At 36.9% G+C, this 26,127-nt stretch overlaps 1 protein-coding gene across 2 annotated transcripts in view; it reads left to right on the top strand.

Moving 5' to 3' along the window:
* Window positions 1-20,073, top strand: part of P4HA1 (prolyl 4-hydroxylase subunit alpha 1) — a 99,763-nt gene extending 79,690 nt beyond the window's left edge. For both annotated transcript variants that reach the window (XM_064269708.1, XM_064269709.1), the window contains exons 11-15: window positions 7,278-7,327; window positions 12,823-12,888; window positions 16,555-16,623; window positions 17,305-17,401; window positions 18,979-20,073. In XM_064269708.1, the coding sequence (XP_064125778.1) occupies window positions 7,278-7,327; window positions 12,823-12,888; window positions 16,555-16,623; window positions 17,305-17,401; window positions 18,979-19,049 (353 nt within the window). In that variant the 3' untranslated portion in view covers window positions 19,050-20,073. The remainder of the gene's footprint in view (window positions 1-7,277; window positions 7,328-12,822; window positions 12,889-16,554; window positions 16,624-17,304; window positions 17,402-18,978) is intronic.
* The last annotated feature ends 6,054 nt before the right edge of the window (window positions 20,074-26,127 follow it).

The following is a 26,127-nucleotide window of genomic DNA, read 5'->3' as shown; positions in this document are numbered from 1 at the left end:
TACACTAAGACACATCATAGTTAGGCTCTCAAAAATAAAAAGGTAAAGAGAGAATCCTGAAAGTAGTGAGAAGCAAACAGTCACACACAAAGGCTCCCTAATAAGAGTAAGGGCCAATTTCTCCTCAGAAACACTGGAGGCCAGAAGGCAAAGGAATGATATATTTAATAAGTGCTGAAAGAAGGAACTGTCAAGAAACTGGGTATATTATACCCAGAAGAACTATCCTTCAAGAATGAGGATGAAATGAAAACATTCCCAGACAAACAGAAGCTGAGAGTTCATATCAACCAGACTGTCCCTACAAAAAATACTAATGAGGGTTCTGTAGATGGAAGGAAAAAGACACTAGAAAGTAATTCAAAGCTATACGTAAAAAGAAAGATCCCTAATAAAGGAAATGAATGGACAAGTATAAGGGCTAGGAATAAGGTATTCATGCTTGATAATTCTAAATGTTTTGTCCTTCATGTTTTTTTAACAAAAAATATATAAAAGGCAGAGAAAATAGAAAGTCTCAACAGACCCGTAACAAGTGAAGATATCAAATCAGTGATTAAAAACCTCCCAACAACAACAACAACAAAAAGTCCTGGACCAGCTAGTTTCACTGGGGAAGTCTACCAAACATTTAGAGAAAAATTGACACCAAAACTCTTACAAAAGATAGAGAAGGAAGGAATATTCCCTAATTCATTCTATGAAGCAGACCTCACCCTGACACCCAAATCAGACAGAGACAACACAGGGGAAAAAAAAAAAAAAGGAAACTACAGGCCAATATCTCTTATGAATATAGATGCAAACATCCTCAACAAAATACTAGCAAACAGAATCCAACAGCATATTAAAAGAGTCATATACCATGACCAAAAAAAAAAAAAAAGCCTGTTGCCATTGAGTCAATTCCGACTCACAGTGACCCTATACAACAGGGTAGAATGCTCCATAGGGTTTCCAGGGAGCACCTGGTGGATTTGAACTGCCGACCTTTTGGTTAGCAGCTGAACTCTTAACCACTATGCCACCAGGGTTTCCATACCAGGACCAAGTGGTATTTATTCCAGGAATGCAGGGATGGTTCAACATTAGAAAATCAGTTAATATACCACATCAGTAGAACAACATGGTCATCTCTATGGATACAGAAAAAGCATTTGATAAAATCCAACACCGTTTCTTGATGAAAACTGTAAAGAAGACTGGAGTAGAAGGAAAATTCCTCAATATGATTCAGGGCATATATGAAGAGCCAACAGCCAACATTATACTTAATAGAGAAAAACAGTTTTCCCCTTGAAACTGGAAACAAGAAAAGAAAAAGAAATAAAAGGCATTAAGATTGGAAAAGAAGTAGAATTATCTCTTATTGGCAGATGACATAATCCTATATATAGAAAATTCCAGCGAGTCCACAAAAAAAATTCTAGAGCTAATAGAGGAATTTAGCCAAGTTGCAGGGTACAAGGTCAACAACAAAAATCAGTTGGGTTTCTATACACCAGCAGTGAGAACTCTGAAAAGGAAATTAGGGAAATAATTCCATGTACAATAGAATATAAGAGAATAGAATACCTAGGAATAAATCTAATGAGGGATGCGAAGGAGTTGTACAATGAAAACTATAAAACACTGCTGAAAGATATGAAAAAAGACTTAAATAAATTGAAAGATGTTCCATGTTCATGGGTTGGAAGACAATATTGGTAAGATGTCAGCACTGTGCGGAGAGATCTATAGATTCAGTGCAATCTGGATCAGAATTCCAGCAGCCTTCTTAACAGAAATAGAAAAAACCTATCCTCAACTTTATATGGAATGGCAGGAGGCCCCGAACGGCTAAAGCCAATGTTGAAAAAACAAAGTAGGACTCATATTTTCTGATTTTAAAATATACTATACAGCCATAGTAATCAAAACAGCCTAGTACTTGTATAACAATAGACATATAGATCAATGGGATAGAATTGAGAGTCCAGAAATAAACCCATACATCTGTGGTTAACTTATTTTTGACAAGGGTTTTAAGTCCATTCAATGAGGGAAAGAAGAGTCTCTTCAGTAAAATTGGTGGGAAAACTGGATTTTCATATGCAGAAAAATGAAACAGCATCCATGCCTCACACATACACAAAAACAAATTAAAAATGGATTAAGGACCTAAATGTATAAACTAAAACCATAAAATTCTTAGAAAAACAAGCAGGGGCAATGATGTCAGGCCTAACTTTTGGCAATGGATTATCTAATAACAAAAACACAAAGAGCAAAAGACAAAAAAATGGGACCTCACAAAAATTAAAAACTTCTGTTCATCGAAAGACTTCACCAAAAAAAGTACGAAAACAAGCTACTGACTGGGAGAATGTCTTTGGAAACCGTATATCTAACAAGAGTGTAATAACCAAAATAAATATAAAACTTTGACAATTTAACATCAAAAAGATCAATAACCCAATCATAAAATGGGCAAAGGACTTGAATAGACATTTCACCAAAGAGGACATTCAAATTGGCCACCACAGACATGAAAAGATGCTCAGTGTCATTACCCATCAGAGAGATGCAAATCAAAACCAAAATGAGATACCATTTCATTCCCACTACGATGGCTAAGATAAAAAAAAAAAAAAAAGAAAATAATAAATATTGGTGAAGATGTAGGGAAATTGGAACCCTTATCCATTGCTGGTGGGAGTGCAGAATGGTAACAGCTGTTGTGGAAAACAGTATGGCGGTTCCTCAAAAAACTAAAAATAGAACTACCATATGACCCAGCAATTTCACTCTTAAGTATATACCCAAAAGACTTGAAAGCAGAGAATCATAAAGAGACTTGTATACCAGTGTTCACTGCAGCACTATTCACAGTAGCCAAAAGGTAGGAACAACCTAAAAAATGCCCATGAGTGGATAAACAAAATGTGGTACATACATACAATGGAATACGACTCAGCCAATAAAAAAAAATAGGAGATATGAAATCTTGATACATGCTGCTTTGTGGATGGAGCTTGAAGACATTACGGTGAGCAAAATAATCCAATTACAAAAGGACAAATACTGTATGACTTCAGTTATATAAAAAGACCGGAAAAGGCAAATGTACAGACACCAAACCTTGTTAGCGTTACAAGGAGTGGGAGGGAGGGAGAAAAGGGGGTAAACAGTGATGGAAAAATCTCATTAAGGGTAGGTGGCACAGCCGATTATTCTCATTGTTGTCAATAAGTTGTACACCTGTAAAAAGTTGAATTGGCAAAACATTAAAAACTCTGTTGTCACCAGTTACAAATGTATAGGAAAATGAAAAATACGGGATACTAGTATTTATTAATACACTCTAATTTTTCTTTTTCATTTTGCATCCCATCTGCCTGTCAGGTGGCCAGGATGATTCTTTCTTTCTTTTGATACTTTATTTTTTCCTTCTTTTTAAATTGTAATTAGCTTTTTTTGCCTTTTTTTATTGAGATATAATTCACAGGCTATAATTTTTACCCTGGTTTGAGTATATTCACAAGGTCGTGCAACCGTCCCCATTAACCCATTGCCATCAAGTTGATTCCGACTCATAGCGACCCCACAGGACAAAGTAGAGCTGCCCCATAGGGTTTCCAAGACTGTAATCTTCATAGGAGCAGACTGTCACATCTTTCTCCCTCAAGATGGTTGGTGGGTTCAAACCACTAACCTTTGGGTTAGCAGCCAAGGGCTTTAACCACTGCACAACAGGGCTCCTTGTACAACCATCACCAGTATCTAATTCCATAACATTTTCCTCACCACAGAAACAAAACCCGCATCAACTGGTAGTCACTTCCCTGTTCCCCCTTCCCAGAGCTCCTTGCAACCTCTAATTTCTGTCTCTATGCATTTGCCTAAACTGGACATTTCATATAAGTGGAATCCTGTGATGTGCGGCCTTCTGTATCTGGCTTCTTTCACTTAACGTTTTCAAGGTTACACCTACGTTGTAGCATGCATCAGTGCTTCATTCCTCCTCGTGGTTGAATAATATTCTGTTGTATAGATATACTGTATTTTATTTATCCATTCATCAATTGATGGACATTTGAGTTATTTCCACTTTTTGCTATTATGAATAATGTTTTCAAGAACATTTATTTATAAGTTTTTGTGTGGATGTATGTTTTTATTTCATTTGGGTATAGACTTAAGAATGGAATTGCTGGGTCATGTGGTAACTATGTTTAACATTTTGAAGAGCTATCAAACTATTTTCCAAGGTGATTGCACTGTTTTCCATTCTCACTAGCAGTGTATGTGGGTTCCAATTTCTCCACATTCTTAGTACCACTTGTTATTTTTCATTTTTTTAATTGTAACTAAGCTAGAGAGAATGAAGTGGTATTGCGTTGTGGTTTTGATTTGTACTTTCTTAACAGCTAACGGAGGGAGCCCTGGTGGCACAGTGGTTAAGTGCTAGGCTGCTAACTGAAAGGTTGGCAGTCTGAATTCCTCAGCCACCCTGTGGGAAACAGATGTGGCAGTCTGCTTCCGTAAAGATCACTGTCTTGGAAGCCCTGTGTGGCAGTTCTACTCTGTCCTGTAATGTCAGTTTGAGTCAGAATTGACTCAACAGCATGGTTTTTTTTTTTTTTTAATAGTTAATGATATAGAGCATCTTTTCATGTGCTTATTGGCCATTTGTATGTCTTCTTCAATGAAATATCTATTCAAAAATCTTTGCCCATTTTTAAATTGGGTTATTTATCTTTTTATTGTTGTGTTCTGTATATATTGTGGATGCTAGACCCTTAACAACTATATGATTAGGAAGTATTTTCTCCCATTCTGTGAGTTTTCTTTTTTTTTTGATGGTGTCTTTTGAAACACAGACGTTTTTAACGAAATCCAATTTGTCCATTTTTCCTTTGGTTGCTGATGGCTATTAATGTCATATCTAAGAAACCATTGCCTAATCCAAGGTCACAAAGATTAACACTTGTGTTTTATAGTTTTATTTCTTGCATTCCGGTCTTTGATCCATTTTGAGTTAATTTTTTATATATAGTGTGAAATAGGAGTCCAACCTCATTGTTTTACATGTGGGATGTCCATTGGCCCCAGCACCATTTATTGAAAAGAGTATTCTTTCCCTATTGAATTGTCTTGTACACTACATTGTAATTTAAAACATTAGAAGTACTGAGAATTAAAGTGTTTTATTTCTTTGTAAAAACTTATCAAGAGTAGTTTGAACAGTGCTTGACGCCTTCTTGCTGTATAACTTAAGATACAGACTGAGCCTCTTTTTAATGTCTTGGTGACTTGTCATACTCCTTTCCAAGTTTGGATCAGCTTCCAACATTTATCCTTGGTGCTTTCAATGTTGTAAAATATACCCGAGAGTTTCTTTATCGTGAAGGTTTTTGCTGGCATCATTTCCTCTAGGACACCTTCATCCTTTCCATCACGATCGCTTTCCTCGTTTGTTTCAGTGAGTTTATCTTCACTAAGTTCCCCTGGCTGCGTATCTAGAGTCTCTGGAACAGTGGCAGTATCAACATTCCCTCTGTCAGCTGTTTCCTCAATATCTCCATGTACATTTAATTCGAATTTCGCTTTTTATGTCTTTGCTGCACCTTCATCTTTGTTGGCCAGTTCCCTCTTTTAAATATCCATTTTTGTAAATTGTCACATGGATTTATCACTGGAAATAAGGAGGCATACAATTCCATGCTTTGCTGCCTCTGCATGAACTAAGTAACAGTTGCGCAATGACCAATCACTGACAGACTTTGAAAGAAGTGACATGATTGGTCCTTGATCCTGATACACATCTGTTATTTGCATAGCGATTTGTGGACCAAAAAACTAGCAGGAAAGTTTGTACTTTATGCAGTTACTCACATTAATAAACCTTAGTAACTGAAATTTGAACCAAGTGGTTGGTTGACTGGGGTTAACTAAACCGTGGTAACAAATATGTGTATATTGGAACTGTGCAAAGCAGGACTATTTTAATTTGCTTAATTAAGTTGTCATTTATTCCACTGTAACCTATTTTTTTTTAACCTATAACTTCCTTAGTATTCAGCTGATTTTCCAAAACTCTTTGATATGTCTTAGAGGCTGTTTTACTCTTGGGATTTGCCACAGAGTTAAATGGGAGAAATCTGTCTGCATGGTCAAAGTCAGAAAATTAAAAATGAAACATATTTTCAGTTGTCTACAGACCCCAGAAGTCTTTACCATTATGTTTTCCTTCTATCTCTTTCTTTTGTATTTGCTCTAACCTGCCTAATCTTCATAGGCTTTTTCAGGATAATGAATACATATTTCTGTTTATTAGTCCCATCCAGCTCTAGGTGTCTACAACATAAGAAGGAAAATATCCAGAGTATTAATAATTTACATATGACTTAGACTTTGATGTAGGCAGACCAAAAAAAAAAACCCCAAATCCGTTGCTGTCAAGTCGATTCCGACTCATAGCGACCCTGTAGGACAGAGTAGAACTGCCCTATAGAGCTTCCAAGGAGTGCTTAGCGGATTTGAACTGCCGACCTTTTGGTTAGCAGCCGTAGTTTTCAGCCTCTACACCAGCAGGGTTTCCTAGGCAACACTTTTAATTATGCTCTCTCATTTTGTCAGCATTTTTTGGGGTGGAAGGAAGGAGTTAAGGAATCATTTTCCTCGTTTTACAAATTAGAAAACTGAGATTGTATCCAAAGTTATATTTATTGTAACTAAGAGAGCTGGAACTTGAATCCAGACCAAACTTTTCTCACTTCCTTTTGCTATCTTACACTGAGACATTGTAGTAACCAACTGAAGTTGCTAGACTCCTTTGCCAGGAGTAATAAAGTGGATGTTAACTTCTTCATTTTTTTTTTTTTTAACCTTACCAGGGGAAATATGTGTAGGAAAAGAGATTTTATTAAAGTAGATTTGAGAATTTGCCAGCATTTTAGGCTTTGAAAAACATGAGTCTTGATTTAAATTCCAAAAGAAAGTGTTTAGTGAAAACAAATACCTAATATAAATCTCAAATTTTAAGTTTTGTGTCCCCCAAATGTTTGTTAAAGAGAGGCATATTAATTAAAGTTCTAAAATAACACCCAGTAAATGTCCTTAGTTTTTCATCCCTATATCCTTAGGAACTGTTACTGATTTTAAATACTTTGCTTCTCATTTCTCTAGAAGTACCTAACCATGGTATATAAGAGGCCAAAATGGGGCTCATGGATTTTTGGAGTAGGAATCCTGATAGTTCTTTCACTCATGGTCTGTTTATCTCCTTCAGGTAGCAAATTACGGAGTTGGAGGACAGTATGAACCGCATTTTGACTTTGCACGGGTAAGTAAAAGAAATGGAGACCTTAAGAAATCAACTGAAGCTTAGGCATGACATGTTAATTATGTTCTTTTAGTATTATCTTTCTCCATTTATCATGATGTTGCTTATTGGTCCAGTTGGGAGGATTTTTGTTTTCTTTATGTTGAGGTGTAATCCATACTAAAGGCTATAGTCTTTGATTTTCATCAGTAAGTGCTTCAAGTCCTCTCTGGTTTCAGCAAGCAAGGTTATGTCATCTGCATATTGCAGGTTGTTAATGAGTCTTCCTCCAATCCTGATGCCACATTTTTCTTCATATAGTCTTGCTTCTTGGATTATTTGCTCAGCATACAGGCTGAGTACAAATGGTGAAAGAGTACAGCCTTAACACACACCTTTCCTGATTTTAAACCACGCGGCATCTGTTTGCTCTGTTTCAATGACTGCCTCTTGGTCTGTGTACAGGTTCCACATGAGCACTATTAAATGTTCTGAAATTCCCATTCTTCACAATGTTATCCACAATTTGTTATGATCCATAAGTCGAATGCCTTTGCATACTCAGTAAAACACAGATAAACATCTTTCTAGAATTCTCTGCTTTAAGCCAAGATCCATCTGACATCAGCAATGATATCCCTCGTTCCATATCCTCTTCTGAATCCAGCTTGAATTTCTGGCAGTTCCCTGTTGATAGACTGCTGCAATTGTTGTTGCATTATCTTCAGCAAAATTTTACTTGCTTGTGGTATTACTGATACTGTTTGATAATTTCTGCATTCCTTTGATCACCTTTCTTTGGAATAGGCACGGATATAGATCTCTTCCAGTCGATTGGCAAGGTAGCTGTCTTCCAAATTTCTTGGCATAGACAAGTGAGCACTTCCAGCATCGCATCCATTTGTTGAAACATTCCAGTTGGAATTCTGTCAATTCCTGGAGCCTTGTTTTTTGCCAATGCCTTCAGTGAAGGACTTATTCCTTCAATACCATCAGTTCTTGATCATGTGTTACCTCCTGAAATGGTTGAACATTGACCAATTCTTTTTGGTGCAGTGACTGTGTATTCCTTCCATCTTCCCTTGATGCTTCCTACATTGTTCAGTATCTGTGTTGTTTTTTTTTTTTTTAATCATGCTTTAGGTGAAAGTTTACAGCTCAAGTGAATTTCTTGTTTAAAAAAAATTTGTCATTCAATATCTTGCCCATACCAGGAGAAAAAAAACCTGTTGCCATCAAGTTGATTCTGACCCATAGAACCCTATAGGACAGAGTAGAATTGCTCTATAGGGTTTCCAAGGAGTGTCTCACAGATTCGAACGGCCAACCTTTTAGTTAGCCGTAGCTCTTAACCACTCTACCACCAGGCTTTCCATTTTGCCCATAGAATTCTTCAATATTGCAATTTGAGGCTTGATTTTTTTTCTTCAGCTCTTTCAGCTTGAGAAGTGGCTAGCATGTTCTTCTCTTTTGGTTTTCTATCTCCAGGTCTTTGCACATTTCGCTATACTACTTTTTCTTCTTAAGCTGCCATTTGAAATCTTCTGTTCTGCTCTTTTACGCCACCATTCCTTCTGTTAATGTTAGCTACTCTCCGTTCAACAGCAAGTTTTCAGAATATCTTCTGAGATCCATTTTGGTCTTTTCTTTCTTTCCTATCTTTTTAATGACGTTTTGCTTTTTTCATGTATGATATACTTGATGTCATCGCATGACTCATCTGGTCTTTGGTCATTAGTGTTCAGTGCCTCAAATCTGTTCTTGAAATGGTCTCTAAGTCCAGGTGGAATATATACTCAAGGTCGTATATTGGGTTTTGTGGACTTGTTTTAATTTTCTTCATTAACTTGAACTTGCATATGAGCAAATGATGGTCTGTTCTGCATTCGGCCCCTGGCCTTGTTCTGACTGATGATATTGAGCTTCTACATCGTCTCTTTCTGCAGACGTAGTCGCTTTGATTCCTGTGTATCCCATCCAGTATTTATATATAGTCGCCATTTTTATGTTGTTGAAAAAAGATATTTGCAATGAATAAGTCATTGGTCTTGCAAAATTCTATCATGGGATCTGTAATGTCATTTCTGTCACCAGGACCATATTTTCCAACTACTGATTATTTTTCTTTGTTTCCAACTTTCACATTCCAATCACCAATGGCATGAGATTCATTATGAACCCTAGATCTCCAAAAGAATTATACCTTTGGTGAGGAATGAATAGGTTTGGAAATAAGAATATGTTTCTGCCTTGAGGCAAAAGCCTTAAGGAAATCTTCTGTCTCCATCCTGGATGGGGTGTGGTATGTCTGGAGGAGTTTCTTCTGAGAGTTTGAAAGCATAGGCCTGCCCTCATATGAATCCGGAATTTGAATTTTTACTGACCTGGAAGAGTAGAAAGTAATTTAAATTTGTTCAGTTTGTTAGTGCTCCTTGACACCTGGCAGAAACGAAACAAACTTGTATCCTCTCTGGGAAGAGGTATCCTTATTCTAACCCCCCTGGACTCCTTTAGGAGCCCTGGTGGTGTCGTGGTTAAGAGCTTGGCTGCTAATCAAAAGGTTGGCAGTTCAAATCCACAAGCCGTTTCTTGGAAACCCTATGGGGCAGTTTCACTCTTTCCTCTCGGGTCGCTGTGAATTGGACTTGACTCAATGGCAATGGGCTTGGTTTGGTTGGAGTCTTTTAAAGATTAAATTCATCTAAATATGAACTCACTTTAGAAAAATTACCAATTGGTAATAAGACATCATTGGTGAGACTGAAGCTACAACAGATTTAGATATCCCCAGGATTTTAGATACTGGAATTATCAGATATAAGATGTAAAATAACTATGAAGTATTTTTTTTAATCTAAGATGGAATAAAAATTAGTAAGAAACTTGCAGGATGATTTGACATATTTGAAAAATAAATAGAAGCTTCAGGTAGGAAAAAAATGGAAATTTAAAATTCAATGAGTTAAAAAAGAAGATTAGAAATAGCTAAAATGAATTAATGAATTGGAACATAGATCTGAAGAAATCACGAGAATGCATTTTGAGAGACAGGGAGATAGAAAATATAAAAGAGACATAAAGAGAGAGAAAACACACAGATAGATACTTGTACGTCAGTGTTTATTGTAGCATTATTCACAATATTCCAAAGGCAGAAACATCATGAATGTCCATCAGTAAATGAATGGATAAACGAAATGTGGTATATACATACCATAGATTATTATTTAGCCATAATGAGAAATGAAGTCCTGATACATGCTACAACATGGATGAAAGCATTATGCTAAATGAAATTAATCAGTCACAAAAGGACAGATATCATATGATCCCACTGATACGAAACATCTGGAATTGGCAAATGTATGGAGACCAAAGTTTATTAGTGGTTACCAGGGGTTGGAGGAAGGGGGAAAGAGAGAGAGACTTATTGCTTAGGGGACACTGAGTTTGTGTTGTGGGTGGTGGAAAATTTTGGAAATAGATACTAGTGATGGTTGCACATGGTGAAAACAATGTCACCAAATTGCACATGTAAACAGTGTCACCGAATTGCACATGTAAACCGTGTCACCGAATTGCACATGTAAACAGTGTCACCGAATTGCACATGTAAACAATGCTGAAATGCCGAATGTTTTGCTCTATGTATTTTTACAACAATAAAAATAAATCAATTGTGCTGATGGTTGTACAGTTCTGTGAATATACTAAAAACCACTTTGTACACTTTAAAAGAGTAGATCTCGTGGTAGGTGAATTACGTCTCAATAAACAATTAAAAAAAAGATAAAAAATAGAAAGCTTGGAGAGTAGGTAATTTTGAAGATATTTGTAAAAAAAACTTGCCCTTGCCCAACTACTCTTGCTTAAGACAAGTAAATATTAGTTCCTTTTTTACTTCCTTCACACATTCTGCTATAAATGATGGCACTGCCAAATCTCAATAAATTTAAACTATTTTATAACATACAAAGAGTTCTAAGGAATGTGCCAGGTATTTTAATAAACTTCTTGATCTGCCATTTTAAAATAAGGATAGTTTTTATTTTGTTTTTTGAAAGAAAGCGCAGACTATATTGTTTTATAGCCCTCTGCTATCTTAATTTCAGAATCCTAGAATCTTTCTGTGTAGGCTGGAAAGTAATATTTTTTTAAGTCTCTTTTCCTTCTGTTTCTAGTTATCGAAAAATGTCAGAGGATCTTGGATTATGTGAAAGACTGAACAGTTCAAGTCCTGAAATTATTAGAATTAAATTATTTTTTTTAACTTTTTATTCTTAAATATACATTCGCAGAACATTGCAGAGAAAGATACGGGGAGGTTCCATGTGCTCTTCACCCAGCCTCCCCTGATGTTAATATCTGGAATAATCATAGTACACTGTCAAAACCAGGAGATTGACGTTTGTGCAATCTGCAGAACTCATTCAGATTGCCTCAGTTATACTGCACTCGTGTGTGTGTGTGTGTGTGTGTGTGTGTGTAGCTCTGTGCAGTTTTATCACACGTAAAATAGCTTTGTGTAACTGCCACCACAGTCAAGATAAATTATCTATAACATTACCGCAAGGCTGTTTGTGGCACTGCTTTATGGCCACACACACCCTCCCATTGCCTATTCTTAACTGCTGGCAACCACTAATTGGCTCTCCTCTGTAATTATGTTTTTTTAAGAATGTTATATAAATAGAATCATATTGTATGTATTCTTTTGAGATTGTCTTTTTTCATTAGTATAATTCACTTGAGGTTCATCCAAGTTGTTGTGTGTATTGATAGAGTATTCCTTTTTATTGCTAAGTAGTGTTTCATAGTGTGGGTGATCCACAGCTTTACTGTTCAGCTGTTGAAGGACATTTGGATAGTTTCCAGTTTTGAGCTATCATAAATAAAGATGCTCTGAACATTTGTTTACAAGTTTCTGTGTGAAAAATATGTTTTCACTTTTCTGGCATAAATTCTAAGAGATTGTATTGTATTTTAATTTTACGCATCTGAATTCTCTAGGCAGATTAAAATGCTGATTGTCCAAAAGAAAGTAAACCATAATAGTACTAAACGTTTGAATGGATCTTAACCCGTTGCCGTTGGGTTGACTACAACTCGTAGTGACCCTAATGGACAGAGTAGAGCAGCTCTATAGGGTTTCCAAGGAGCAGCTGGTGAATTCAAACTGCCAACCTTGTGGTTAGCAGCTGAACTCTACCACTGCACCACCAGGGCTCCGAACACACCTTACAGCAGGTAAAATGGCCGCGTAAAAATGAGTGGATCTAGGCTTAACAAATCATTTTTTTCCCCAGTGGCTTTGTCAGAAGTATTCATTGGACAAGCTAAAGCAATAATCAACAAGTATTTGAATGCCTGGTCTATATAATGCACTACATATTATAAAGGGAACTTCCTGGGTTATTTTTAGTGTACCCTTTAGCATATTATTGATGTTTAATTGGCACTGGAATGTTTGCATTACTGAGTTTTACACCACTGAATTCACTGCGTTTTATTCACAGAAAGATGAGCCAGATGCTTTCAAAGAGCTGGGAACAGGAAATAGAATCGCTACCTGGCTGTTTTATGTAAGTTATGGCTAAAGCTGGGGTTTGATCGCACGGCTCATTCACTGATGTGTTTGGATGGGTTTGTTCCGCTTAACTCTGTTTAACGTCCTAGTTGAAAGTTTTCACAGCTGAGCAAGGTAATTAAGAATTTTTTTTTTCATTTGTAACTTTTTCAGATAATAAAATGTTCATTGTAGAAATTTTTTTAAAAGCCTGAAGAAAATTAAAAGGTCCACTTACTTAGAGATAATCATTGTTACTATTTTGGAGTATGGCCTATCTGTTCAGTCATATGTATGCTATGTATTTTTATATGTATGTATATAAGGATCTATATATTTGCATGAATTTGTGTGTACATGCACACATTATTTTAGTAAACTTTTCTTAAGAATTAAATTTTTATTGAAGTATAATGTACTCCAGAAGAGTACACAAAGCATAAGTGTATAGTGTGGTAAACTATCGCACAGTGAACACGCCTGGTGTGATCAGCACCAGATCCAGAAATGGTGTATTACAGCAGCCCGCAGCCTCAAGGTTAACCACTGTCCCGTTTATTAAAATGTCAAAATAGTATCATCTTGGCTTAATTTTTTCAATTGTTTATATATTCATACATGCAGAAGAAATTAGGTTTTGATAATATTTGCTCCAGTTCTATTGCTGGATAACAAATCCCCCCAAAACTGAATGGTTTAAAATAACAATCATTTTATTATTATCTCTCACGGTTGACGGAGCGCAGCTTATGGTTCTTGTTCCGGATCTCTGGAGTACTGGCAGTCAGATGAGGGCTGAGGTTGGAGTCATCTCGGAGGCTGAGATTGAGGCTGGCTGTCACTAGAACCTGTGCACATGGCCAGTCTGTGTGGCCCGGGCTTCCTTACACATTGTGGCTGGGTCGTAGTAGCAAGCATCTGAGGGAACAAGGCAGAAGTGCAGAGCATTTTTATGATTTACCCTTAGAAGTCACATAGTGTCCCTTCTGCTACACTCTGTTAATCCAGGCAATTACAAAGGTCTGCCGGGTTCAAGGGACAGTGGCTAAGAGTGCCGCTGCTAACCAAAAGGTCAGTAGTTTGAATCTACCAGCTGCTCCTTGGAAACCCTGTGGGGCAGTTCTGCTCTGTCCTATGGGGTCACGATGAGTCGGAATTGATTTCAGCATCAGTGGGTGTGGTTTTTTTGGTTTTGTCAGGCTCCAGAGGAGGGGACATAGACCCTACCACTGGAGAAGAATGTCAGTGTCACATTGTAAGGAGAACATGTAGAACACGTAGGGTGGGATATGTTGGGGTATATTTGAAAAATACAATCTGCCACAATGTTGTAACCTTTGATAACTTAAAAGATATATTTTATATCTAGACTTAATTTTGCTTATTTTACTGTTCTTTCAATCCCCTGCCCCATCGCCCATTTGAATTATGTGAAACCTTGCATCCCTTGCTTTCTGTGGAATCTCACTCCCTACCGGTCTCTGTGGATCTGTCTGCTCCCTATTTGCCTGTTTCCTCCCTCTTTCTGCACCTTCCTTTTTTGACAGTCTTTTCCCGTTTCCTCCGTTCCTCTCCCTCCTTCCTTATCTCTGTCCCTCATATCCCTCCCTCCCTATATTAAACCTACCTTCTCACCCTCCTGCTTTCCCTCCTCATTCTCTCTTCCCCATCTCTAGCCCTCTCACAACTCCATCTGCTTTCCGAAAGGATTTAAGGTACCTGAAAAAGATTCATATAAGATAAATTAAAAATGAGAGAGAATTGTCAAAAAGGGAAAACCAAGAGAGATGTTGGTACAGTATACAAAATTCATGCCATGAAGTCTTGTATACTTTCTAGAGGTGAATTGTACCAATTAGGATCCCACCTCTAATGTAATGTTTGTCAGACTTTTTGATCTTTACATCTTTCAGCTTTAAAATTCGTCGTTAATTGTAGTTTTAATTTGCATTTCCCTTATTAGAGAGGCTTAGCATCTTTTCAGATGTTTAACAGCCATTAGTATTTCCTTTTCTGTGTTTCTGTTCCTCCTCATATCTCTGTGCTTTATGAATATTGCTGCCGCGTTGTTTGGTTCGGTGTCTGTACGTTAGAGTATTTCTGCCACTGAATGCACACACCCTTTGTCTCCTGATACATAGTCTTTTGATTAGATCAGTATTCTTTTTTTCCATTATTTTAACAACTGTTCACAGATTCCCCACATAGTATCCTATAATTACTTTTCCTTTCCTGTACTTTATTTCCCCGAAGTTAGTTTATTCATTGCTTAAGAGCTGTTAACTCTTTGTTATTGCTTATATCTTTTATCATAAAATACCCTTTTTTATCACATTTAATTGCAATAATTACTTCGATTTAAACTGTATGTGCTATTAAGATCTAAACCTAGTTTTCTTTGGTACTACATTTTTGTTTTTAATGTTTGTAAGTCACTTGTTTTAGATGTGGAGCCCTGGTGGCACAGTGATTAAGAACTTGGCTGCTAACCAAAAGGTCAGCAGTTTGAATCCACCAGCCACTCCCTGGAAACCTTGTGGGTCAGTTCTGCTCTGTCCTAAAGGGTCGCTATGACTTGGAATCAACTTGGTGGCAACAGGGTTTTTTTTTGATCCCTTGGTTTGCCTTAGAGGTGATTGTTGAATACAATGTATAGTTGGGTTTTGTTTTGTGATACAGTCTGAATATTCCTATATATTCTACTTATGTTGCTTTTAAAAAAAGCATTGATAAAGAACAGTGAGGAATCTGTGAAGCATTTCATAACTTGGAGGAACCTGGAAGGCATTATGCTGAGTGAAATTAGTTGCAAAAGGACAAATATTGTATAAGACCACAATTATAAGAAATTGAGAAATAGTTTAAACTGAGAAGAAAACATTCGAGAGTGGGGAGGGAGGGAGAGTGGGAGAGGGGCATTCGCTAATTAGATAGTAGATAAGAACTACTTTAGGTGAAGGGAAAGACAGCACACAATACAGGGGACGTCAGCACAATTGGACTAAACCAAAACAGAAAAAAAAAAAAAATCTTCTGAATGTGATCTGTGCTTTCTTGGCCTGATTTTGTACATATGTTTCTTCAGTTATTTTGGAAGGTTTATGTTTTGTTCTAGGTTGCCTTATGACTATAACTTTATGTAATTCTTAAACATTCTAATTTTATTTAATATGTGTATGATTCCTACCATGAGAAATGACAAAACTGATTTTAGTTGATTATTTTTCTCTTGGCATGTGTTTCTATTTTATTTAAATAAATATTTCTTGAGCACATGCTTTTCTGGAGGTATGTTCTAAACTGTAAAGATTCAGCAATGAACAAAATTGTTGTCTTCATGGAGCGTACATTCCAGTGCAGTAAAATATATACTTATATCTCTGTGTTACTTGATTTGTCAGTTTTAAATCACCTCTTTTTACCTTTGACTATCCCAAACTATATATCCTCAGCCTCCTTTCTCAGTTTTTTGTTAATCATTCCTTTGCATTCGTTTTACAGTTTTAAATAGAGTATTGTTTTGCTTTTGAAAAACTGAGTAGCGTGCACAAACCCAGCTGTGTAAGTAGAAGTCCAGATGTTCTCATATACTAGTATTCAACTTCAGATTCTCCTCACAGTGGCAGGTTTTACTTTATTCCACCGGCACTTTTGGTAATAAATACCATCTTGTCTCGTATAGATGAGTGATGTGTCAGCTGGAGGAGCCACTGTTTTTCCTGACGTAGGAGCTAGCGTTTGGCCCAAAAAGGTACACTTGGTTTGTTTGTTATTTTATTTTTTGGTCTCTTTTTATTTTTCCCTGAGGTGGAGGTGCACCTGCATCTCATGGTCTAATTAATGAATTACAATTTAAAATGTAGTATATTTAAGGACTGCGTTATCTCTAGGTAAAATGATGGATATTTTTATGGCACAATTTACCATGAATACCTAGAGGTAATGAACAATCAGGGATTATGATTTAAAATTTTTCATTCCTAAAATGGGCTCTGTGTGATGTTTGCCTACTATCTTGATATTGTAAGATTTGTTAGCTTCGTTTTTTGACATGTGCTTTTTGTCAGATGGAAACCTGGTGGCATGCTACAGCTGCTAACCAAAGGGTTGGCAGTTCAAATCCGCCAGGCGCTCCTTGGAAACTCTATGGGGCAGTTCTGCTCTGTCCTATAGGGTCACTATGAGTCGGAATCGACTCGACGGCACTGGGTTTGGTTTTGTTTTGTTTGTTTTTTTGTCAAACAGCTTTGTGGTATTAACTTTTTCATGTGCCCAAGAAAAATGTTTAAAGTGATGTAATCATATTTTACAGGAGAGGAAAAGAGAATGCTCCAGAGAGGAGCACTTCTGCAGGAACAGAGAAAATTTAAGCACTGTAGGAAGGGGTAACTGAGCGTCGTACCTGGGGGTAATTTTGTATTGCTCTCCACAGGGAACGGCTGTTTTCTGGTATAACCTGTTTGCCAGTGGAGAAGGTGATTATAGCACACGGCATGCAGCCTGTCCAGTGCTCGTTGGAAACAAATGGGGTAAATATTTCCTGAATTCTCAGGATAGAGTTTTGTTCCATATTTGATTTGTGTTCATATTTTGAAAACTAATATAATCGACATCTTACAAGAAAACAAAAACAAAACCCCCTCAGATTTGGCCTAATGGGACTTTAACACTGTAAGGGATTCAACTAACCAAGTTCCTGATCTTAACGTAAAATTGCATTCTATTTCACTTGCTCTAATATGATCTAGTTCTGTATCACAGAATTTTGATAACAAATTTTATTTTTTACTTTATTTCTACTTGTTATTCCAAGAAACATGCATCGATTTAAGATTGAGTAAGATCATAGCTTCCCCTCAAAGGGTTCAGAATTTGCTTGAGGCATGCTAATCGATAAATTTGAGAATAGTGTAGTACATAATAAGACAAAGATATAAACAGATGATAGCGATTCCTTAAGTTTGGGGAGCCTTCTTCAAAACTTAATTTTTAAATTTGGTCCTGAAGATTGAGTAGTAATTTTCCCAGGCATGTTAGGGACCAAGGCCAGGATTAAGGTGAGGCTAGCGAAAATTTAAGGAACCACTCACTCTGAATGTCATTAAAGTCAGGTTTGGTCACATTAAAAAAAAAAAAAAAAGAAGCAGGAGAAATTAATTGTAACAGTATATTTTGTTTAACCCAATATATCCATTCAATATATGGCACGGGCTACATTGCAAGTGCCTGGTAGCCACGAGTCTAGCAGCTACCGCATTGGACTTAAAACATGGTGAAGAGGTGGGGCCTGATCATCAGGATGTCTTAAATCTCCCTAATGAGTATAATGTTTTAGAACCACTGGGCTAGCGTGAGGAGAGGCTGCTGGGGCAGAGGTCAGCTTAGAAGGCGGTTTTCCCCTGTCTACGTGGGCGGTGATGAATCCCTGGGGCTAAGGTAGCAGCAAAAGGATTAGAACACAAAGAATGGATTCAAGAGACATAAAAAGAAAACTTACAGGGTTTGATGAACAAAAAGTACAAGGGGAGTTAAGAGTTTTTAAGGTTTCTAGTTTAGATATTTTGTCCATGCTGATACCATTGATTGGATTCTGTGTACAGGAGATGAAGGAGTAGAAAATCAGTTCCTCTTACCAAACCAAAAACGCATTGCTATCAAGTTGATTCTGACTCATAACGACTCTATAGGTACATTAAAAAATATCTTGGTACCAAGGAAACTTAATGTGCATATAATAGTAATGGGTTGCTCTTTTAAAGTGGAGACTTTGTGTTGAATTTTTAAAATGTCTTTATATGTTGAGGGTTGTGCTTTGAAAACAAGTAAAACGATGCTTTGTTCTGTCTGAATCTAAATTGTATTTGTGTCTCATTCCAAGCTTCACATTGAACACCGGAAGCTTTAGGAAATGTACCGTACATAGACTTTCAGGCACCTTTTAAAATACATTGTTTTGTATGTTTCTAACGTAGACTCCGGAAGCAGCATCTACCTTTAGTTTGGTCTTGAAGTTTTAGCCCATGTTGAAACTTTGTTATGGACTCAACACTTAGTGTTCATTAAATACTAATTAAAGAGGGAAGTTAATAATTTTTTTCTCTTGCAGTATCCAATAAATGGCTCCATGAACGTGGACAGGAATTTCGAAGACCATGCACCTTGTCAGAATTGGAATGACGAAGAGGCTTCCCCCCCTTCCTGTTGTACTCTGATGTGTCTGATACACACATTTCCCAGTCTTAACTTTCAAGAGTTTACAATTGACTAACACTCCGTGATCCATTCAGTCATGAACCTCATCCCATGATTCATTCATCTGTGGACAATCACTAACTTGTGGGGGTTTTCTTTTAAAGGAAGCACTAAATCACTATATACTTTGTACATATAAAACCTTAAAAGTTCAGGGGGTATCACAGAGGACAAAACAAGTCAGGGTTGAAAATGAGGCACTTTTACTTTTCTGTTACATTTCAAAGAACTTTTTGGTTGGGTTAAAAAATACAGTTTAAGCACCTGATTGTATTATTTCACTACATCTCAGTTGGTAGGTGGTAGGCTAGAATGGGACAGGTGATTAGAAAACATATCTTGCAGTATGTACCTAGGTATTATGTTTACCTAGTCTTACTTTCTATTTTCTGAACTTGTCTGAAGGTTAGCAATAAACTAGGACTCTAATCTCGGTTCACACAATGTTTGCCCCTCCATACACTATTCTAAGTTGATTTTTTTTCTCCCAAGCCCATTCTGAAAAAAGCATCCTATATTTTATCAATCCATCTCTTCTCTTATACCTCCTCTGTGGTGAATTAAGCCTGTTGTGATTTTTTTTTAATTTAACAGACTGTCCTACGTAACAGTATTGGGCCTTCTTAACTAAAATGTTCATCACTTAGCCTGTTCTTTCTCCTTTTTCTTAAATCACTGATGATTTTGTCCATAGAATTTCCTGTCTTATTGCTAATTCCTTGCCTCTTATTCCTGCTCCAGCAGGGTGGTGATACTAGCATTGTGATTATTAAATATTGTGCCTTAGGAGACTGGAAATTTTAACATATACAAGTCCTTTAAATGATGAGGGAATTGATTAAAAAAAAAAAAAATCTTTTGCCTAAACAGCTAAAATGTTTGTTTTACAATTCTGAAATGTATTGTGACAACAATGACCTATTTATGATCTTAAATCTTTTTTTAAAAATGTTTCTGTTTTATGTGTGGTGTTTTTCGTGTTTGAACCTGACCGCATGCTATAGGAATGTTTGTTGTTAGTTGCCATCGAGGCAGCTGCAACTCATGGTGACCTCACGTATAACTGAACAAAACATTGCCTGGTTCTGCACCATCCTCGTGATCATTGGTATGTTTGAGCTCATATTTGCGGCTAATGTTTAGTGCCTTCCCACCTTGGATCCAGTGCTATATCAGACAGTATTCTATTGTGATTCATAAAGGTTTTCATTGGCTAATTTTCAGAAGTAGGTCCCCAGGGCTTTCCTCCTAGTCTGTCTTATTCTAGAATCTCTGATGAATCCTGTCCACCATGGTGACTCTGCTGCTCCTTGACGTACTGGTATTCTGGCTTCCAGCATCATAGCAGCACCTAAGCCACCACAGGATGACAAACTGACAGACAGGTGGAGAGTAACAGATTATTTGTCATTTCTGCTCTTTCTTTAGTACATGGGACATAAGTTTTGCTCTTTTTATAGTCTTGTTTTTCCTTCACTCAAATGTTAAGGTTACAAAAATAGAAATTGTTAAATGGAAGAAAAAATTTAGGTTCTTTGAAGCTTCAGAAACTCAGTTGGTCAAAATTGTGTTCCCTTCAAATGGAGCTTTCCAACTTTAGTATGTTTATGGAGTTATTATAATAATGATACTTAGGGCTTTCTCTTATTAAAAAATACAGTGTTAGTATAAAGCTGTGAACTTAATGAAGTGTGTTAATTGACGCTGAAGCCTAACTTTTTATATTCTTATGGTGAATCCTAGTTTACCCAGGAGTTCTTTATCCTTTATGCAATATTTAAATATTTAAGGAAGAATTTGGTTAATTCTCTGGGAAAGTAGGTATTATTTTTACCTCTTCTTTAAATTCCTTTACCTCAACTATCGTTTGTTCTACCACAAGTATTTTAGTAAGAATATTGAGAATTAAGTTCAGTACTTTACTCATAATTTGTGTCCATACGTGATTAAAAAAGACTTTTTAAAATAAAAATTAGATGAAAGCAACATAAATTCAGAAGTGTAGAAATAAAATGGGGGCTGAAAGGATGGAAACTAACATTTATTGCCATGTGTGTTTTAGCAAGTGGAATAAAAATAATACCTGTTTCACAAGGAAATTGCATATTCCATAATCTTACAGATTTTCTCATTATATTCAACCCTATTTTTTTTTTGTCCCCACATGGGGATTGGTGAACTTTCAAAGTTTCGTACTTACTGTTGTTCTTGCCAAATGAAAAGGAGGGAAAATACTTTCATTATGGAACTTGGATCCCGTTGTCACTGCAATCCTTTTTCCTGCTTTTTAAAATCAATGCGTGCTTTGCTGGGGATACAGCAAGAAAATCATTAAGACTACTGTTTTTAAAATGCTGTTTTCATTTAAATGGATTTGAGAGGTAAGAATTAAGAATAAAAGCTAACACAGAGTACTTACTATAGCTACCAGGCACTATACGGTAAAATGTAGAAACTATAGCTTCCTCGCCAGCCTGAAGCCCATTCTTCAGGATCAGAAGTTTTTATTGTGTTTTAACTTGAAGTATGGAGCTGTCACCAATATGGAGTTAGGTATACACTGGAACACCCCAACAGCTGGCTAAGTAAATGTAATAACTAGAAAATCACACCGAAACAACTTTAGGATTCTTTGGAGTTCTGGGTGGCATGTGCAGGGTAAGGCAGCAATACTTAAGAAAAATATAATAAAATGGTCACTACAGCGTGAGAGTTGAAAAGAGTTGTAGTAAGCAGTAAACTGCGCGCATATATATATATATATATATATAGAATCTTGTTACTGCTGAGAAGAATCTAAATGTCTTTACGTAGCTTTAAACTGGCTCTATGTAAATTTCTTATCAGGTGTCCAGTTAAGTTTGTATACCTGAGAAATGAACAACTTACGTACAGGGCCCTGCGGGTAAGCAATTGAATGATTGGACACCTGCCATTAAGAAGCTTACGGTGTAATAGAAGAAAGTTATGATTGAATAACTATGTATCACTTGAGAAGGAAAAGACAAAATTACAAAATAAGGATTGCTAGGAGAAAGCAGAAGAAAATATGACATCATAATCTTTACGGTAGCCAGCAACACGAGAACCAGCCTCTCTTTTCTTGTAGCGCTTATTTCCACTCTGGTAAAAGTTGGTGTTTTAGAAGCAACAGTATTGGATGACTGAGAGGAAAAGGGGTGAATTATCAACACTAGGGAGTACCATGTGCTAAATTACCAGCTAGATGAAATAAAATAGATCTCTCATATCCCTGTTCTCCTAACATCCTTGGATATTACCCACCACACTGATGTGCTCTGCAAAATAGTACACCAGTACAGTTCTTGGCTCTCTCTCTTTTATTTGAAGACTTTAAAGTTTGCTTTCCATGTGAATGTACCCTTCAGTTAAATATAAATTTTGATTCAGGACGACTAATAATATTGCCTGACTATTAATTTTTAATAACCTCTAAAATGTAAAAACATTTTAATCTTGTACCTAGAAGAATTAGTCACATTAACTTTAAGTGATCAAAAAGATTTTTTAACAAAAAAAGGTATTTATATCATGTTGATAATGGTAACAGGATCAAAATTACGTGGTGGTTTTAAAAGCTCTTTAAAATTTATTCATCTAATTCTTTATATATATATAAAACAGCTTTAGTGAGCTATAACATCGGTATCATACAATAAACCTATGTAAAGTGTAAAATCCAATGGGATTTAATATAGTCACAAATACATGCAACCATCACCACATTCCATTTAAATCATTTTCTTCTTTTGAAATTTTTTTGTTGTGCATTCGGTGAAAGTTTACAGAGCAAGTTGGGTTCCCGTTCCATAGTTTGTCCAGAAAGTGTTCCCTAACATTGGTTTCCTTCCCCACACTGTGTCAGCACCCTCCCCATTTCCATCCTAGGTTCCCCACTGCCTTTTGTTCTGATTTTTTCTATCCCTTCCTGCCTTGTCATCTTTGTTTTTGGACAAATGTCACCCTTTTGATTTCGCATAATTGATTGTTCTAAGGAGCATGTCCCTCTCCAGTGTTACTGTTTATTTTATGGGCCTGTCTATTGTTTGGCTGAAAAGTGGTCTCTGGGAATGGCTTCAGTTCTAGTTCAGAAAGGTGTCTTAAGGCCGTAGTCTCTGGGGTTCCTCCAGTCTCTGTCAGACCAGTAAGTCTGGTCTTTTTTGTGAATTTGATTTTTTGTTCTACAGTTTTTTCTCCTGCTCTGTCCAGGACCCTCTGTTGTGATCCTAGTCAGAGTGGTCGGTAGTGGTTGCCAGGCACCATCTCGTTCTGGTCTTGGGGTCATGTAGGCTGTGGTTCATGTGGTCCTTTGGACTAATTGCTCCCTTGAATCTTTGGTTTTCTTCACTCCCGCTTGCTCTGACGCTAAGAGTCCCATAAATGGACCTTAGATGGCCTCTTACAAGCTTTTAAGGCCCCAGTAAGTGATCAAATTTTAAATTAAATCTGTAGATTTTAAATAAAAGGAACAGCTAAAAGCTGTAGATGTCCTCCATCTTCTGCAATTTGAGGCTTTGTTGAATTCCCATCACAGTGTTGTCCTGGTGAAAGGAGCTGTTAGCAGGATAATCCTAGATTAAATAAGCGCTAGAATCTCGAAAAAAAAAGAATCTCGAAAAAGAAAATCTTCGAATTGTGTCATTTGGTCTTTCCGATGTCCTAACAGGCTCATTTCTAATACAAACCTGTTTTAGACGAAGGACTTTAATGGATGCAGAATAAAACATTTTAAATATAGAGTGTTGAGTATTTTTTTATATCCTAGAGCTTTTTAGGGAGAGGAGTGTATCTTCAGACAGTCTTAGGCATTCACTTATTTTAAGTCCACAGAGAACCAGAATTATTATTGTACCTATCTACTTTAGAATCATAAATACAGTTGAACTCTATTGCAATGTAAGCTTTATGTGGGTTTGGATCTATCATGGGTTAAATGATACATAAAATAACTAAGTACATAATGATTAATCTCTGATACCTGTGTAATAAAACACAGTACGGCTGTTAAATCTTAAAAAATGAAATAATTTACATAATAGTTGAATTTCGTTATGTTCTCTTGTACTTTACTTTTAAAAGGCGAGATAATTAGGGTTCTGTGACATGAAACACCTTTTAGACCTTAAGGATATGATGGAAGAAAGTAGTCATTATTAAAAATAATCAGTGTTCTTTTTCTCACATTCCCTTTTTATTTCTACAACTGTGGGGAACACAGTCTAGAGACAGTTCAAGTAAGAGAAAAAAGTGCTCTGAAACGGTGTTACTGAGTGTAGTTTGCGGATGAGCTGCCATTGGGTTTGTTACTGGTCCTCAGTGAGGTAACGAGCTTACATCACAACGTAAATCAACTGCATCAGTAAGCACAGGGTTTGGTTGAGTTGACGTTTTTCACAGCAAGTGTTCCTAGGTGAGGAAAGCAATGTGTTGATGTACATGGTGATACCAGCTCCTGATCTCTTAGAGAACTGCACTTTAAGTAGCATCGCTCTCAGATAGTAAACGTTGATTTCCCGTTTTTGACAGCATTAAGGAAGTTTCCGTTTTGAGATTTGGATCCTGGAGTAGGTGGAACAGACTTTAAGGCAAGTCTGAGTGTCATGGGAAAAACAATTCAAAATTACCGTTCGGCTTTGCAAGTAAGGTATGAAGGAGTCAACATAATCCCACTGTGGCATTCTGTTCTTGGGGTGACAGATTTGGATCAACATCTGCTGTGGTATGAAGATCACAAAGTTAATGTGACTAGTTCTTGTTGATACAAGACATGCCTAAAAATAGCAATTCTAAAATGGCTTCTGAATTTCCAAATGACACTGGTCTACAGTTGCATTCATCTTCCTGGTTACTGTGGTCAGAGCACTAGAGATGGGTATTTAAACTGATTTATCAGCTTAAGGCTGAGGGGAGTCCACCCTCCTGTCTGTTTACAGGTGTTGACTAAGTCTGTTGGTACAGAAAGCTTTCTTATTTGCTGAAACTTTGAACCACAAGAATATTTCAGATTCTTTCCCAATTCCTTATCAGCCCTTTCCTTCCTTTTCAGGTCTCATTTAGAAATGTTGAAGTATTACTCAAAGTAGAAATGTAAACTACTGGGCCCCACCTTATCCCTACTAAATTAGGATATCTGGGGTGGGACCTAAGAATCTATACTCAGCAATCCAATTCCAGCTCCCTGGGGATTTGTTAGGCATGATAAAATCTGAGAACCAGGCTCACTTGTGTTTTGGGGGCATTAAGGGAAAATCAAAATGTCCTTTGGTGGCAGCACAAACGGTTTGCACTTGACTACTAACCTAAAGGTTGGCAGTTCTAATCCACCCAGCAGTGCCTTGGAAGAAGGGCCTGGCAATCAGCTGTAAAGATCAAAACAAAACCCATTGCTGTTGATTCTGACTCATAGTGACCCAATAGGACAGAGTAGAACTGTCCTATAGTATTTCCAATACTGAAGTCTTTACGGAAGCAGACTGCCACATCTTTCTCCTGAGAAGTGACTGGTGGGTTTGAACCACCGGCCCTTCAGTTAGCAGCTGAGTGCTTAACCAGTGCACCACCAGGGCTCCCGTAAAGATCACAGCCAAGAAAATCCTGTGGTGCAGTTCTCTGTAACGCATAAGGCTGCCATGAGTTGAAATCAGTGGTAATGGGTTGTGTTGGTTGAAGGAGAAATCTTCAAAAAAATCTCTAAAGTTATAAAAAGCAAAGGTGTCACTTTGATGACTAAGGTGAGTCTGACCCAAACCATGGTTTTTCGTTCCCCTCATATGCTTGTAAAATTTGGACATGAAAAAGGAAGGCAGAAGAGTTGATGCATTGGAACCAGCTGCTGGCAAAGAATATTGAATATACTGTGGACTGCCAAAAGAACTAACACATCAGTATCAGAAGATAACACCATCAGAATGCTCCTTAGAAGCGAGGATGGTGAGACTTCGGCTTGCTCACTTTTTTTTTTCTCTTTATTGTGCTCTAAGTG

Source organism: Loxodonta africana, chromosome 16 (assembly GCF_030014295.1).
Source record: "Loxodonta africana isolate mLoxAfr1 chromosome 16, mLoxAfr1.hap2, whole genome shotgun sequence".
Lineage (NCBI taxonomy): Eukaryota > Metazoa > Chordata > Mammalia > Proboscidea > Elephantidae > Loxodonta > Loxodonta africana.
The sequence above is the reverse complement of the archived record's forward strand: the minus strand, read 5'-3'. Positions and strand labels throughout refer to the sequence as shown.